The sequence below is a fragment of the Mytilus galloprovincialis genome, chromosome 13 (genome assembly GCF_965363235.1).
Source record: "Mytilus galloprovincialis chromosome 13, xbMytGall1.hap1.1, whole genome shotgun sequence".
In the NCBI taxonomy this organism is placed as follows: domain Eukaryota; kingdom Metazoa; phylum Mollusca; class Bivalvia; order Mytilida; family Mytilidae; genus Mytilus; species Mytilus galloprovincialis.
Genome location: NC_134850.1, coordinates 39334288 through 39350024, shown reverse-complemented (window position 1 = coordinate 39350024; position 15737 = coordinate 39334288). Strand labels below are relative to the sequence as shown.

The following is a 15737-nucleotide window of genomic DNA, read 5'->3' as shown; positions in this document are numbered from 1 at the left end:
TTTGATTGTAGTTGTACATGTATCTCTTTGCCAAATTCAATTCAATCATGATCAGTAAAAGGTTTAGGGGCCGGTGTGTGTGCACTCTTGACTTTTTTTCTCATTTACTAGGCTGCAGTGTAAATTTAACTGGTAATGTGTCAGATGCATGCTCTTTCACTCCTGACTGTCAGGGAATTACATGTTGTCTTCCACTCAAATTTATCAATGGACAACGAAAGACCAGTGTTACATTTAACTTCATTTCTTGCACGGAGTTAGAATATAGCATTGAAAGAAAAGGTTGGCAGAAAAGTCTTGAAACAGGTTTGTTGAACTATTTTTATTAATATTTGCTCTTTTGTGAGATTTCTGTCTGGCAGGCACTTAACCTTATTTATATGAATCATTGATGATGTTGAGTTTATGTGATACCTGCAGTTACACCTTCATATTATATAGGCTACCAACATTGATTTAACTATGAAAAGTAAAGCAGGCAAGAAATGTCTGCCTGCATGTGCACTCTTGTTTATGTTTATTATGAAGTATTTTAATGACAAATGTCATTACTGACAAATCATTATTTTATAATATACATTTTTAGCTCACCTGGCCCAAAGGGCCAAGTGAGCTTTTCCCATCACTTGGCGTCCGTCGTCCGTCGTCCGTCGTCTGTCGTCCGTCGTCTGTCGTCCGTCGTCGTCCGGCGTCGTTAACTTTTACAAAAATCTTCTCCTCTGAAACTACTGGGCCAAATTACACCAAACTTGGCCAAAATCATCATTGGGGTATCTAGTTTAAAAAATGTGTCCGGTGACCCGGCCAACCATCCAAGATGGCCGCCATGGCTAAAAATAGAACATAGGGGTAAAATGCAGTTTTTGGCTTATAACTAAAAAACCAAAGCATTTAGAGTAAATCTGACAGAGGTAAATTTGTTTATCAGGTCAAGATCTACCTGCCCTGAAATTTTCAGATGAATTGGACAACCCGGTTTTGGGTTGCTGCCCCAGAATAAGTAATTTTAATGAAATTTTGCTGTTTTTGGTTATTATCTTGAATATTATTATAGATAGAGATAAACTGTAAACAGCAATAATGTTCAGCAAAAAAAGATTTACAAATAAGTCAACATGACCGAAATGGTCAGTTGACCCCTTTAGGAGTAATTGCCCTTAATAGTCAATTTTTAACCATTTTTCGTAAATCTTAGTAATCTTTTACATCTTCTCCTCTGAAACTACTTGGCCAAATTACACCAAACTTGGCCAAAATCATCATTGGGGTATCTTGTTTAAAAATGTGTCCGGTGACCCGGCCAACCATCCAAGATGGCCGCCATGGCTAAAAATAGAACATAGGGGTAAAATGCAGTTTTGGGCTTATAACTCAAAAACCAAAGCATTTAGAGCAAATCTGACAGGGGTAAAATTATGTAACAGGTCACGATCTATCTGCCCTGAAATTTTCAGATAAATCGGATAACCTGTTGTTGGGTTGCTGCCCCTGAATTAGTAATTTTAAGGAAATTTTGCTGTTTTTGGTTATTATCTTGAATATTGTTATAGATAGAGATAACTTGTAAACAGCAATAATGTTCAGCTAAGTAAGATCTAGAAATAAGTCAACATGACCAAAATCGTCAGTTGACCCCTTAAGGAGTTGTTGCCCATTTTATTCAATTTTTAACAATTTTCACTAATTTGGTAAATTTTTGTAAATTTTTACAAAATATTTTTCACTGTATCTAAAGGTCCAAGTTTATTATAGATAGAGAAAATTCTAAGTACCAAGAATGTTCAGTAAAGTAAGATCTACAAACACATCACTATCAGCAAAACACAATTTTGTCATGAATCCATCTGTGTCCTTTGTTTAATATGCACATAGACCAAGGTGAGCGACACAGGCTCTTTAGAGCCTCTAGTTTTAAATTAAGTGTGGCTTTTTTACATTTAAGTAATATGATGTAGAAATTCATATTTGTCTTTAAACAGCGGTTTTCTTGGAAGTATATGCCAAAACCATTTTTCATAATTACAGTCCAACCTCATTGTGTCGAACTCGGTCAATGATCAATGCATAATTACCTCTGATGAGTCGTACTCGGTTGATACGAATACTCGGTTAAGTCGAGTAAATTTTATAGTCCTGTCGAAGTAAAATCAATGTAAATTGACCCTGATGTCTCGAACTTCGAAAGTAAGAATTTTCGAAAGATGCAGACCTAATGATAAAAATTCAAGTGGGATGTATTTCTCATGTCAACTAATCATTTTCAAAAGAGATTAAAGCTGAGTAAACATACTTGTTTGTATAACAGTTAAAATGACATGTTTATGTTGACCACTAATTAACATTTTTGTTTTTTCCTTCAAGCGGAATGTTTGTGTGTCAAACATTTTTCACCTGAGATAAAAACGAAACAAATTTAAATGACCCAAGCCGAATTTAAAAGAATCATTAGATTTAAAACTCATTAATTACAATAGATAAAAGGATTAGGACAATTATAATAAATTCATGATAATTTAATGTAAAGCAGACGACCTCATCAGAGACCGCTCAGAACTTATTTCGTGCCGCGAGTGATTTTATAATTTATAGCGACTGACCTTTGTAAATATTTGTATAAACTATTGATTTTATTTGTGCATGATTTGTAACTGTACTTGTGTTTTTAATTATTACAAAGGACCAAAAATTGAGATTGAATACACAATTATAAAGTGTCATATAGAGAAAAAAAAGGCACACTGTTCATTGTATCTAGTTTACACACATCTCATACCGTATTTCATGCATTCCAAATTTATGACGACACACTCCACCTGGGATGAGTCGAATACTTTGGTCAGGTCCCTTCGACTTCGACACAACAAGGTTCGACTGTATTGCGAAAAAACTTAAAAAGTAAAAATCAAAAGTAAATTTTTAATATGGTGAAACACTTTTTACCTATTGCTGTGAATTTTGGTGAACTGCAAATAAACTGATTGGAGTTGATATATACTGGGTTGTATAAGTAAAATGGTATCAAATTGAAACACTCTACATAATTTTCCTGGACAAGGACATATAAATAATAATCTAATTTAACTCCTTGTTCTAAAGTAATTACAGACACCATAATAGCTATGGTATTATTGGATTATTTAAAGATACATTTCACCAGGAATGCTCAATGGCAAGCCTTATAATGGCTAGGAGAAACTTTAATTAATCATATGAATTTGACAGCAGTACTGAAAACATGCATTGAAGACCTGTTGGTGACCTTCTGCTGTTGTCTGTTCTGTGGTCAGGTTGTTGTCTCTATGACACATTCCTCATTTCCATTCTAAATTTTATTCCACTCATTTTTATACTAAAAATCAAATCAAAGTTATCTTAGAATAAGGAATAAATGTTAAATTCTGTAAAAAAATAAATATTTCAGATAAAGTAGTGACAGAGAATATAGGTGACACTTTCCAGTATAACTACAGCTTAACATCAGGATTTGATCCATCTAAATATGCAGTTACTGTAGACCTACAAGTTTGTTATCTGGCTGATGGATTTTGTAGGACCTACACATTAGTGGATGCTACTAATATTGCATGCATGTCAACAACACGGAAAAAGAGGCGTAGAAGAGCTACTACAGAGTATGTAATAAAACATAGTTACAGTTATCACACCTTTTTTGGCAATAATACTTTATCAACATCATTTCCTAAGATTTTTGTAAACAATGTGTACAAGAAGCCAGTTGTTAGTAGAACTGTTTTAGCTCACCTGACCTAAAGATCTGAAGTGTATATCTCGAGTCAAAAAGTTAAAACTGTCAACAGAATTAAACGACCATCAATTACAAGTAATTGATATTAAACCTCCAGAATGTTATTACTCTCCAGAAATAACAATTATTTTTATTAATTTCATATGCTTTATTGTAAAGATTACTGATAAGTTCTTTAATTGTAGTCAAGGAACTAGTTAAAAGGACAAAAAGAATAATTGTACAACATTTGATAGAAGACAAGATGAAACAATATTTGACAAATTTTTTGTGTACTTTTGAAAGCCAATAAATATATTAAAGAAACCTTCAAATGTTCACTGTTCAGTAGAAAACTTAAGCTGAGATGCATTTTTATGATATGATTGTCTACTATTTAATTTTTGTGGAGCGCCTGGCTTTGAATGGTGTAGAATTTATAATTTTATTCTGAAGAACTTTGCTGTGTTATAAACTTCATACAGCAACCATATTGATGGCTGCTTTGTTGGCCAACACTTTTCAAGTACTTGATATTCAATCTTTTACTAATTTCTAAATTTATTTTCTAAATGTGGTATGTGAAGTAAATGAATTGTTACCGGTAGCTGCTTTATTTTCTCATTACTTGGCGTCCATCGTCGTGGTTCGTTGTCATTCTTGTCCTTTAACTTCTACAAAAACGTTCTCTTCTGAAATAACTATTCCAAATTTACCTACACTTGGCCACAATTATTATTTGGGTATGTAGTTTGAAAAGTCAGTTGGATAACCCTGCCTGCCAACCTACAGAGCCCCCATGGCTAAAATTGAACACAAGGATAAAATGCATGTTTTGTCTACTATTTTGAGAAACCGTTATAAATAAAGAAAATCTGGCAAGGGCAGAAATGTTCAGATTGTTGAGCTCTACCAATTGTTTATAAACTGTGAATTCATTTATTTTCGTTGGTACCATTTTTCGCCAATTATCAAAGGAAAACTTAAATATTCATGGATATTTGATTTCGTGGATTTACTGAAGTCTGCATACAGGCCAATATATTTTTTTCCATTCGTTGTACATTTAATTTCATGGTTCACCTATACATGCACAAAAAATTGGTATCAAACAAATAATAATGAAACCACAGTACGTTAAAACTTTCAGACAACTTCTTATAGGAGTTATTGCCCTTAAAGGAAAAATTTTACCTTTTTTTTTTTTTTCATTTTTGCAAATAATCTTGTTAATTATGATTTAGATAGACAGAAATTTAAAATGGCAAGATTGATAAGCCAGGCAAGTTCTTAAAAAGAGTCATTCAAGATCGAAATCGTCAGTTGACTATTCATTAGAGTTACTGTGGATTCATTATGATTCGTTGGATATCAATTTTCATGGATTTCGTCAGAACAGATAAACCACAAAATAAAAGTTCAACGAATAGAAAATTTTCTATAGTCTTGTATTCAGATTTCAGCAAAACCACGAAATTGGATATCCATGAACATGCAAGTTTTCCTTAATCCACGAAAATTGGTATCTGCGAAAATAAATGAATTCACAGTATTGTCTTTTGATGATGATTATACCAATTATTTGTGTTTTTGCCTTATACAGATATCTTAAAAATTAAAAAAGATAGATAGAAACTTAAATAGGCAAAAACGATCATCAAGAAAAGACCTATGATTAAGACAATTATGGAGGAAAGTGATTGATTTTTGGTGTTTTAAGCAACTTTTAAGCACCCAATTTAGGCCATTTTGTGACGACCAGTTTTGATTGGTTGAGAAAGCCTGGGTGCCCAGAGAAAACCACAGACCTTCGATAGAAAAACTGACAATCCTAGTCAATAAAGAATGGTGTCGAGTGCACCCCCATAAGTGGGGTTTGAACTCACAACCTAAGTGTTGACTGGCTAGTAATTACAGTAGTAACTACTTAGACCCCTTCGGCCAACAATGCCCCTTCATATACAATAAAAGATGTAATAGATAAATAGACACTTAAATCACAAAAATGATCATCAAGTCATCAAGATCTACTAACAAGTCAAAAATTTTGCTTATACAGTTAGTAGACACCTGTCACTTGCTTTGTTTGAATATTGTACATTTAGTGCAATTGGGATGACATCCAATCAAATTAAAACATTAGCAGGTCTAATTGGAATTTTAGATGTATGATAATTTGTGTTATTGAAATCATTATTTATTTTATATTTCTGACATTTTCAGGCCCAAGGTTTCAGATTTCAAACATGGTATGAGAATTTTGATGAAAAGAAAAGCTTCTTCAAAAGAGTATAAAGATTACATTGACAAAGTGAAAAACCATGAGGTATGATCATGAATAATAAACTTATTGTACTGTAAGGAACAGATTCCTGAAAGCAGTAGGACCTGGAAGGCCAAATAAAATTTAGCCTAACTTTTGAACAAGCTAATCCCATAAAAATGTATTATGTCCCCCCTTTTTTAGCAAGGAGATGTGATGTGTATGCACTTGCATAACCTTGATTTTACATTAACCTTTAGCTCAAAATGAAATAATTAATATTTTCACCTTCAATGCATTTTCTTTTCAGGGTTATAACTAGTTTATCTTATGACATTTGATTTATTGGTGCATCACCCATCAACATTGTGTCGTATAGTATTTAGAGATTTTGTAAGTGCTCTAAAACATTCATCTCTTGCCAGATTTTACACAAAATGTATCTTTAATCAAGGCCTTGAAAAACTTCCACTTTCAGTGATTATCAAATATTTTTTGTAGTAGACTAGTTAAATCAAAATTAATATACATACAGTTAATGTCATCTGAGTATAATGTTATTATTAAAAAAAAAGTAAGTTTATTATTGTGTACTTTATATAAAGACAGAAAGGAGTAGCGGCATTAAGGCCTGGTTTTGGCCCAAGAAAATAAAATGTTTGATAACTTTTTTAAATTGGCACATAATCTTTAGAATTGCATAGGGTCAAGAAATATAAATGAAAAACATTAAGATTCTTATGTGATGACGTCACAATTACGTCATAATATGTACTGTTTTCACAAAAACGATGAAAATTCAGAATTTATGCAGTTTTCCATCTTTATTTCTGTTGTGGAAACATCGTGTGCAGCCAAGAAACAACAAAATAATTTAACTGAAGCTTTATTATTACTATTGACAAAATCTCACCAAATATAAAGTTGTTTCTTGGGTGCGCACATACTTTTCCAATCGAAAATATACTTAAAAATTTGATGAAAAACAAGGAAAATCACAAAATTTTACAAAATATGCAAATTAAGGCATGATTTGTTGCCATGATAACTTGTTCAATGTCCAAAACTATTTTGTTTTTCTGAATTCCTTCTACCTGGGATACTTTTCAGTAATTTAAAAATATGTATGATAACTTTTAAATTTGCAGTAAATTTTGGGCCAAATAAGGGCCTTATTGCCCCTACTCCTTTAATTCTAGATGCAGTTTAGTCACCTGTAGTTTGTCCATCTATATTATAGATTCAGATTCAGATTCAATAGTTTATTAAAGTCTCACCACATACAACATGATTATATTGTAAACCTATATACATATATATTATTCCTGTAGAAATTGTTCTGCTAATTATATAAGAAACATTTGATTTTGTTTAATTGTTAAATAATCAATGTAATCAATATGTAATCATTTGTATGAAATTTAACTTAATTGTACTGCTTAAATTATTGGGCTTCAGAATTGACAGTTATAGACTTTGTATTTGCTTGACAGTGATGAATTGTATCATGTGAGCATTTAGCATCAATACTACTTTTAAACCATTTAAGGAGGCTCGAGGGTATAAAAATTTCAGAAAAAAAATAAATATTTGTTTTTCATTTCAAATTTTATTTGTTACCTTTTGTAGTTGTTACTTATCATATGGTACAAAAATCATTCAAAACAAACAATTGGTGTTGGCCCCAGATGACTTTTAAAATGTATACATCATTGAAAAAGTTCCAAATTATCTCCCTTTGGTGGAAAAATGCCATTTTTTGGCTTTAAAATTGAAATATCTTTTTTAACTCATCGGTGACCTATATTTTTTAATATTATTTCCATATAAGCTGTACTTAAACTAAATTATTGTAAAATTTGAGCGATTTCTGTAATAAATTTCTTTCTTTTTTTTCGATATTACTTTATTTCTCCTATTACTTCAACAGAAAAAAAACCACCTTTACAAAAATGTATGCTTCTTTCGAAGTCAGATTGTGAGCGCAAATGAACGGTGACCCCACTTTTTTATTTTATTTTTCTGTTAACTATAAGATAAAGTTCATTTATAGAAAAATATAGAGAAATCCTATATAAATGATTTAGACCCGCGAACCCCCTTAAAAAACAGAACCTTAATTTGAATGTAGTTTGACTGCAACAAATAAACCTTTAGTCGAATTCAGGGATAACTCTGTATTATCCAGTTAACAATTGTTTCATACAACCTATTTTATTATTATGTCATAAAATTAGGGGTTCAGCTAAAGTTATTTGTTATTATTTAGCTGAACTTGGTGAAGCAAAATCTTAAAGGAGCTGTGCTGCCTGACACTGATACAAAAACAGGTTCGAAGTCTGCTATGAAGGCTCTTGGATGGAACAATCCTGCTACTATTAGATTATCAGTTGACACACAAGCAAGTGGATCAGTTACGGGAGGTAAATATCTTCTTTTTATGCCCCATTTATGGGCATTATGTTTTCTGGTCTGTGTGTCCATTCATCCATCCGTCTTTTGGTCAGGGTATTTTTTTATGAAGTTGAAGTGCAATCAACTTAGTACACATTTTCCCTATGATATGATTTTTCTAATTTTTATGCCAAATTAGAGATATTACCCCATTTTTACAGTCCACTGAACATAGAAAATGATAGTGCCTATGGGGCATCTGTGTACTATGGACACATTCTTGTTTGCATATTGCATTTGGCGTTTACAGTTGAGTTCCCAAACGTAGCTGCTGTACATTTAGAAAGATGTTTAAAATTTAGAAGTATTATTCACTTTTTGGCTAACCTTATCAGATTCTTCTAAAAAGGAATGGTTTCAATTTCAATGTTTTATTTTCAACATAACAGAGTGGTTTTAAAGTACAGTCAAACCTTGATAATTTGAAGTATATTTCGAGTGGCTGAGGTTTGAGGTTGTGAGTAGCAACATGTTTTCCCATTTCAATACTGAACATTGCATTGCCAACCTTGTTTGTTAAGATTGATGATGTTTATTAATACTTCCTAGTCCTAATCCATGTGCATTGATATTACATATAGCATTAAACAAATGATTTATTTTGTAAAAACGACTTTAAGAACTCAACATTCGTAGATTATTCTTTTTAATTCTCATTTTCAAATATGCAATTCTTGTAAGTATAAACTGTATAAATAAAATTTTTATTTATTTCTTCATTCTTTAAAAAATGTTTGAAGTTTAAAAATTGAATTGATTACATTATGCTTAATGTTTAAATCATTCAGTATATATGCATTGAAACCTTGGTTTTACACTTATCAATGAATGTGTCAGCATTAAAGGCAATGACTGCTGTAACCAACTCCTATTTGATTGACAGAAAATTTGAACCAGTTTTCAATTGGGCTTGTTTCTAGTTTTGTATTGCACCTTATGATTTGGTCTATATTCCATTCAATACAGGGTGTTTGGCAATTTTGCAGTTTATACTTCATGGCTTTAAGAAGTGTTTCAGCAGTATATTCTTTGAATTTCTGTATATAGAAAATATTTATGGTATGAATCTATCTGTCCAGGTGTTTTACACATCAAAAGATGCACCATCAGTTGACAGAAATATCAATACTAATATCAGTTGAGGGATTCCATTTTGAAAGTATGTAAATTTCATGTCGGTCATTAACGGAATGTCCCCAATAATTGCCTTTATTGCCTTACGTTTCAAAGTTTAATAAGTGATAAAAAACTGGATTTAACAACTAAATAGTCCAACTCTTAACCATTATTTGTCATTAAGGTTATTATGTATTCAAACATTCATGATTCAGAATTTCATTGGCCAATCTTAGCCATATGGAATACAACATTTTTTTACTGTTTCAAGTCCTTCCGTCCATCTTTCTGTCCTTCAGTCTGTCCCATTTTTGTTACTTCTTACTGTCATGTGAATTTTATGAAACAATGCTAAGAAACAAAACTAGCCAAAGGAATAGTTTGAATTCAATCGGGCAGCAAGTTCCTTAACGTTCTTAGAGTTATGCCCATTTCTAATTAGAAAAAATTGTATAATCTCACACATATATACATCTTCATTTTTATGCCCCACTTACGATAGTAGAGGGGCATTATGTTTTCTGGTCTGTGCGTTCGTTCGTCCGTTCGTTCGTCCGTCTGTCCGTCCGTCCGTCCGTCCTTCTGGCCCGCTTCAGGTTAAAGTTTTTGGTCAAGGTAGTTTTTGATGAAGTTGAAGTCCAATCGACTTCAAACTTAGTATACATGTTCCCTATGATATGGTCTTTTTAATTTTAATGCCAAATTTCACGGTCCACTGAACATAGAAAATGATAGTGCGAGTGGGGCATTTGTGTACTGGGGACACAATCTTGTTTAATGTACTGAATATATTTTAATTTTTATGCCCCACCTACGATAGTAGAGGGGCATTATGTTTTCTGGTCTGTGCATCCATTCATCCGTCTGTCAGTTCGTCTGTCTATCCCGCTTCAGGTTGAAGTTTTTGGTCAAGGTAGTTTTTGATGAAGTTGAAGTCCAATCAACTTGAAACTTAGTATACATGTGCCCTATGATATGATCTTTCTAATTTTAATGCCAAATTAGAGAATTTATTCCAATTTCACGGTCCACTAAACATAGAAAATGATAGTGCGAGTGGGGCATCCGTGTACTGTGGACACATTCTTGTTAATCATTTCTTTATTGCTGAAAATTATTAGTCAGAGACAGGCATTATTTATAAACTATTGTTTTGTAAAATGGTATTGATAAGATCAAATACACATTAAATAAGTGAAAATATTTTAAGGTATAAAGGAATATTTACCAAAATAAATTAGAAAAAAAGATATGTAAAGAAAAAATAGGGTATATTCCCAAAGCACCTGTTTAAAGATTAAGATGTATATGTTACAGTGAATTTGTATAATCAGGGATTATGTAGAATCCCTGATTATTCAGGGAATATGTAGAATCACTAAAAACATTAGTAATTATATATAATCCCTGAAAATGACCAGTGATTTTACATAATCACTGAACATTTTAATAGTTATTCTACAAATTCACCAAATTCCCTAATATGATTTCAGGGATAATGAATGATTTAATGATCCTTTGTTTGATAAAAAAAAATAATATAGACAAATTGTAATTTTTGTCTTTCATATTCCTTGCCAGATTAAATAGTTTTGCTTTTATAAACACAGAGGATGATCTAAGAGATATAAACACAGGGTTTCGAGATAAAGTTGAAGACTTCAAAATTAATAATATCAACATTCCCTTTATAGCAAAAGCTTTACATGTGTTTTTTGTTTATTAAAAGCCAGCGTCAAATGGATAGTCATGCTCTATTTGTAAATCCACAAAGCATGTTATTTGTGATACATGTAAGCAAATGGTAAAGAAGATTATGGAACATCTGTTTTGTGTTTTTTCTTTCTTTTTCAAATGAACAAGAAATGCAAACTGAGAACTTAGGCATCTGAATGTATAGAAAAACAGGCAGAACTTAGGATTGACAAATAGAACAAAATTTTAGAGGAAGCTTGCATTTGGTGTAATATTCTCATAGCAATTCCACAGGGTAAAAAAGGAAAGGGAAACCCCAAAAAACATATAAATGAAAATTGTTCTAAAAAGTCTGAAAAAGGATATCGCCTGGCCACAAAACATGGTATCTTTTTTGGTCGAACCAGTTCAAGGTCGCAAATTCCCATTTTATATTTTTTTGGGGGAAGGTACCTTCATATGTTTTTACTGAACACTTCATTTCTCTTAGGCGTGTCATTAAAATCTGATTTGATATGTGCAGGAAAAGTTTTTAAAATGTGGATATTGTGGTTAAAACAGATGTGAAGCATATTATTTTAATATATTGTGTTTCACATTTTAATATAGTGTGCCTAACATTTTAAAAAATTGGGGTTATCATTTTGATATATTGTTCTTAACGTTTTTTCTAGTGATTATACATAATTTCTGAAAATTTTAATGATTATATATAATCACTAAACTGGCCAGTGATTCTACATAATCACTGATTATACAAATTCACTGTAACATATATACTTTAGGATGTATTGGTATTATCTTTCAGGTGATATTATTCAAAGAATGTTAGGGGCCACACCAGACATTCGCGGGAGGACTAAACAAACATTTGTTGTTGGTTATGGTTTGACAAATGCAGGAGTTAGACTTCTTGGACAGAAGCTGGCTAACATGACTATTGGAGATATAGAAAATCTGCTAGATATGAAGAATGTAGATCCAGTTGAAGTATCTAAACTGATTGATGAGCTAAGAGATTTATTCAAAGCTTTGGTAAGCTATATGGAAAAAACCTATGCAGATTTCCCTTACATTGCTATAATATATCTACTGTGGATTCATTTATTTTTGTGGGTACCAATTTTTCGTGGATTAAGGAAAACTTGCATGTTAGTGGATATTTAATTTCTTATTTTGCTGAAGTCTGCATACAAGCATATAGAAAATGTGTAATTCATTGAACATTTTATTTCATTGTTCATGCACCTGTAATAAGTAAATAATAATAAATACAATATTTATTGAGCGCATTATATAACAACAATTACTCTAAGCGCTTCACATTTGAAAATATATATAAAATACAAAAATACATAAAACATAGATTACAAAGCACTAACTTAAAAGAATCAAACAACCATATAAAAATTTATAAGTTACTTAAAAGAAAGAAATAAAAGAAATTAAAATACATGTTCCCTAAAATATACAAAACTGTCTACAACTAATGCAGTCAATTAAAAATAAATAAAATCTACAAGAAATCCTTAAAAGCAGTTTGAAATAAATGAGTCTTGAGTTGCTTTTTAAAAACATCTAAATAATTTACACTCTGCAAAGACGATGGCAAATTGTTCCAGAGTGACAAAGGTGCAGCCATGTCAAAACGCCTCACACCGTAGCTTTTCGTTTGAAAGTCATTCAGAGGATGTAGGATCATACTATTTTCTGACGTGAGGGATCTACTGGGCTTGTATGGCGTAATTAAATTTTGAAGGTAACTAGGAGCCTTGCCATGCTGTGCTTTGTACGCATATAAAAAGTTTATATTGGCAACAGTAATGTATGGGTAGCCAGTGTAACGATATTAAAACGTAAGGCGTAATTGAGTCATATTTCCTTTTTCGTGTAATCAAACGTGCTGCTGTGTTTTGGACCCGCTGCAATTTACTGAAAATGTTGGTGTTAGTACCGTACAACAATGCATTGCATAATAGTCCAGCCTTGATGTAACTAGGGAGCACACTAGTGTTTTACAGGCTTCAACTGTACCCAAGAAATCCTAGAAAATTGGTATCCTATGAATAATATTAGTTATATAGTGTGCTAGTGACCTAATACAATATATATGGGGTCATTAAATTCCATATGGGGTGAGAGCAATGCTTGAAATCCCATATTGAATATACTTACCAACTATATATATATATTATAAAAGTTAACATGTCATGTGGTATATAGACTAGCCACCTATCAAAGTGATCAAGATTTCAATACTTAGTATTAACAACTTACTTCCACTGGTCTATTCAAAAACAAATGCCAACAATATACTTGTTAGCTTTAAATGTGTTAATAAATTTATTTCAATTGTTCATCATCAATTTCTTTGTCTGTTGAAACCTTTAAGATTTTTCCTCAACACCGTGTAGTTTTTATAAAGGGATGTAACACCACTACTAATCGAATATTGAAACAACCCCAGCTTTAACTAACCTATACAGATATAGGAAGATGTGGTATGAGTGCCAATGAGTCAACTCTCCATCCAAGTCACAATTTATAAAAGTAAACCATTATAGGTGAAGGTTACATTCTTTAACACAGAATACATTGGAATATACAGGGTCTCCATGAGGTTGCTTTTAATCAATCATATTCCTAGAAATGTATAGGAGGTAATATGATAATGAATCCACAGCAACATTTTTGTCCACTCTTCAAAAATCACAATACTTTCTGCATTTACAGTCATTTGTAATTAAGGTATAAAATAATCAAAAGGTTTAGGTATTTAGTATGTCCTTACAGCTAGTTAATATGTTTCTTAAACACTAATTTCTGTGATGAAAAGATCATTATGATATGTGATATGAGGTTTTTCTATCAAGTAAAATATATTACAAATACAATTCTTCAAAGCAAGAATGCATGAAATTAGAATTAAACTTAATAACATGTCTGCAAGATAAATGTACAATATTAGGTCAATGTCAGAAAAAATATAAACTCTTTTGTATGAGTCTAAGAAACTGGGGATGGGCGAGGTAATATACCGAGCCCTTCCCTAGTTTTGTGCCGAATACAGAAAAGTTTATATTTGTATGACATTGACCTAATATTGTTTTTATACTGCAACTTAAATTAATACATTGATAGCTATTTAAAGCTATTTAAAATTTTAACACAAATTTCAAACTTATTTATAAATATTTATATTGATGATAACTGAATGATATAGTTACTTAGCATGATCAAGCCATTAATACACATACAGAGACGTGCAAAAAATATTAATGGCAGCGTGTTTACGTTTCAAAACAAAAGTTGCAAAGTTCATGATTGCTCTGTAAATAAATCAACCAATGAAATACAACAAAAATAAAAACTTACCTCTAATACTTTGTTATTTAAAGTGTCCTTTAAGTTGATTACATTTAATTATCCTTTTCTGGATTGACTTGTATAAGCAATGAATAAAGTCAGGGGTAATACTGATCCAAATATAGTGGATTTCTTGGAACAATTCATTTTTTGCTCACCTGGCCCAAAGGGCCAAGTGAGCTTTTCTAATCACTTTGCGTCCGTTGTCGTCGTCGTCGTCCGGCATCGTCTGTTAACTTTTACAAAACTTCTCCTCTGAAACTACTGGGCCAAATTAAACCAAACTTGGCCACAATCATTATTGGGGTATCTAGTTTAAAAAATGTGTCTGGTGACCTGGCCAACCAACCAAGATGGCCACCATGGCTAAAAATAGAACATAGGGGTAAAATGCAGTTTTTGGCTTATAACTAAAAAACCAGAGCATTTAGAGCAAATCTATAAGCGGTAAAATTGTTTATCCGGTCAAGATTCATCTGCCCTGAAATTTTCAGATGAATCGGACAATCCATTGTTGGATTGCTGCCCCTGAATTGGTAATTTTAAGGAAATTTTGCTGTTTTTGGTTATTATCTGGAATATTATTATAGATAGAGATAAACTGTTAACAGCAATAATGTTAAGCAAAGTAAGATTTACAAATAAGTCAACATGACCGTAATGGTCAATTGACCCCCTAAGGAGTTATTGTCCTTTATTGTCAATTTTTAACAATTTTCATAAAATTTGTAAATTTTTCTAACATTTTCCACTGAAACTACTGGGGCAAGTTCATTATAGATAGAGATAATTGTAAGCAGCAAGAATGTTCAGTAAAGTAAGATGTACAAACACATCACCATCACCAAAACACAATTTTGTCATGAATCCATCTGCTTCCTTCGTTTAATATTCACATAGACCAAGGTGAGCGACACAGGCTCTTTAGAGCCTCTAGTTTCTCTGCACCATGCAAGTCTTTTTTTACTATTGACTTCCCAGATCACGATTTCTTTCTTATTTACACACCTGTGATATCCATGTTTATGTAAATGATGCTGAATGGTATGTTTAGACACGGGAACACAATTTTCTTCATTAAACTTGTTTGTTATGTCA

General features: G+C 31.9%; 1 protein-coding gene across 1 annotated transcript in view; it reads left to right on the top strand.

The window, feature by feature from the left end:
• The first annotated feature begins 116 nt into the window (after positions 1–116).
• LOC143057517 (uncharacterized) overlaps positions 117–15737 on the top strand; it is a 131668-nt gene continuing 116047 nt past the window's right edge. The window contains exons 1-5 of the mRNA XM_076230828.1: positions 117–306; positions 3422–3632; positions 5969–6071; positions 8278–8431; positions 12082–12308. Of these exons, the coding sequence (XP_076086943.1) occupies positions 3589–3632; positions 5969–6071; positions 8278–8431; positions 12082–12308 (528 nt within the window). The 5' untranslated portion in view covers positions 117–306; positions 3422–3588. The remainder of the gene's footprint in view (positions 307–3421; positions 3633–5968; positions 6072–8277; positions 8432–12081; positions 12309–15737) is intronic.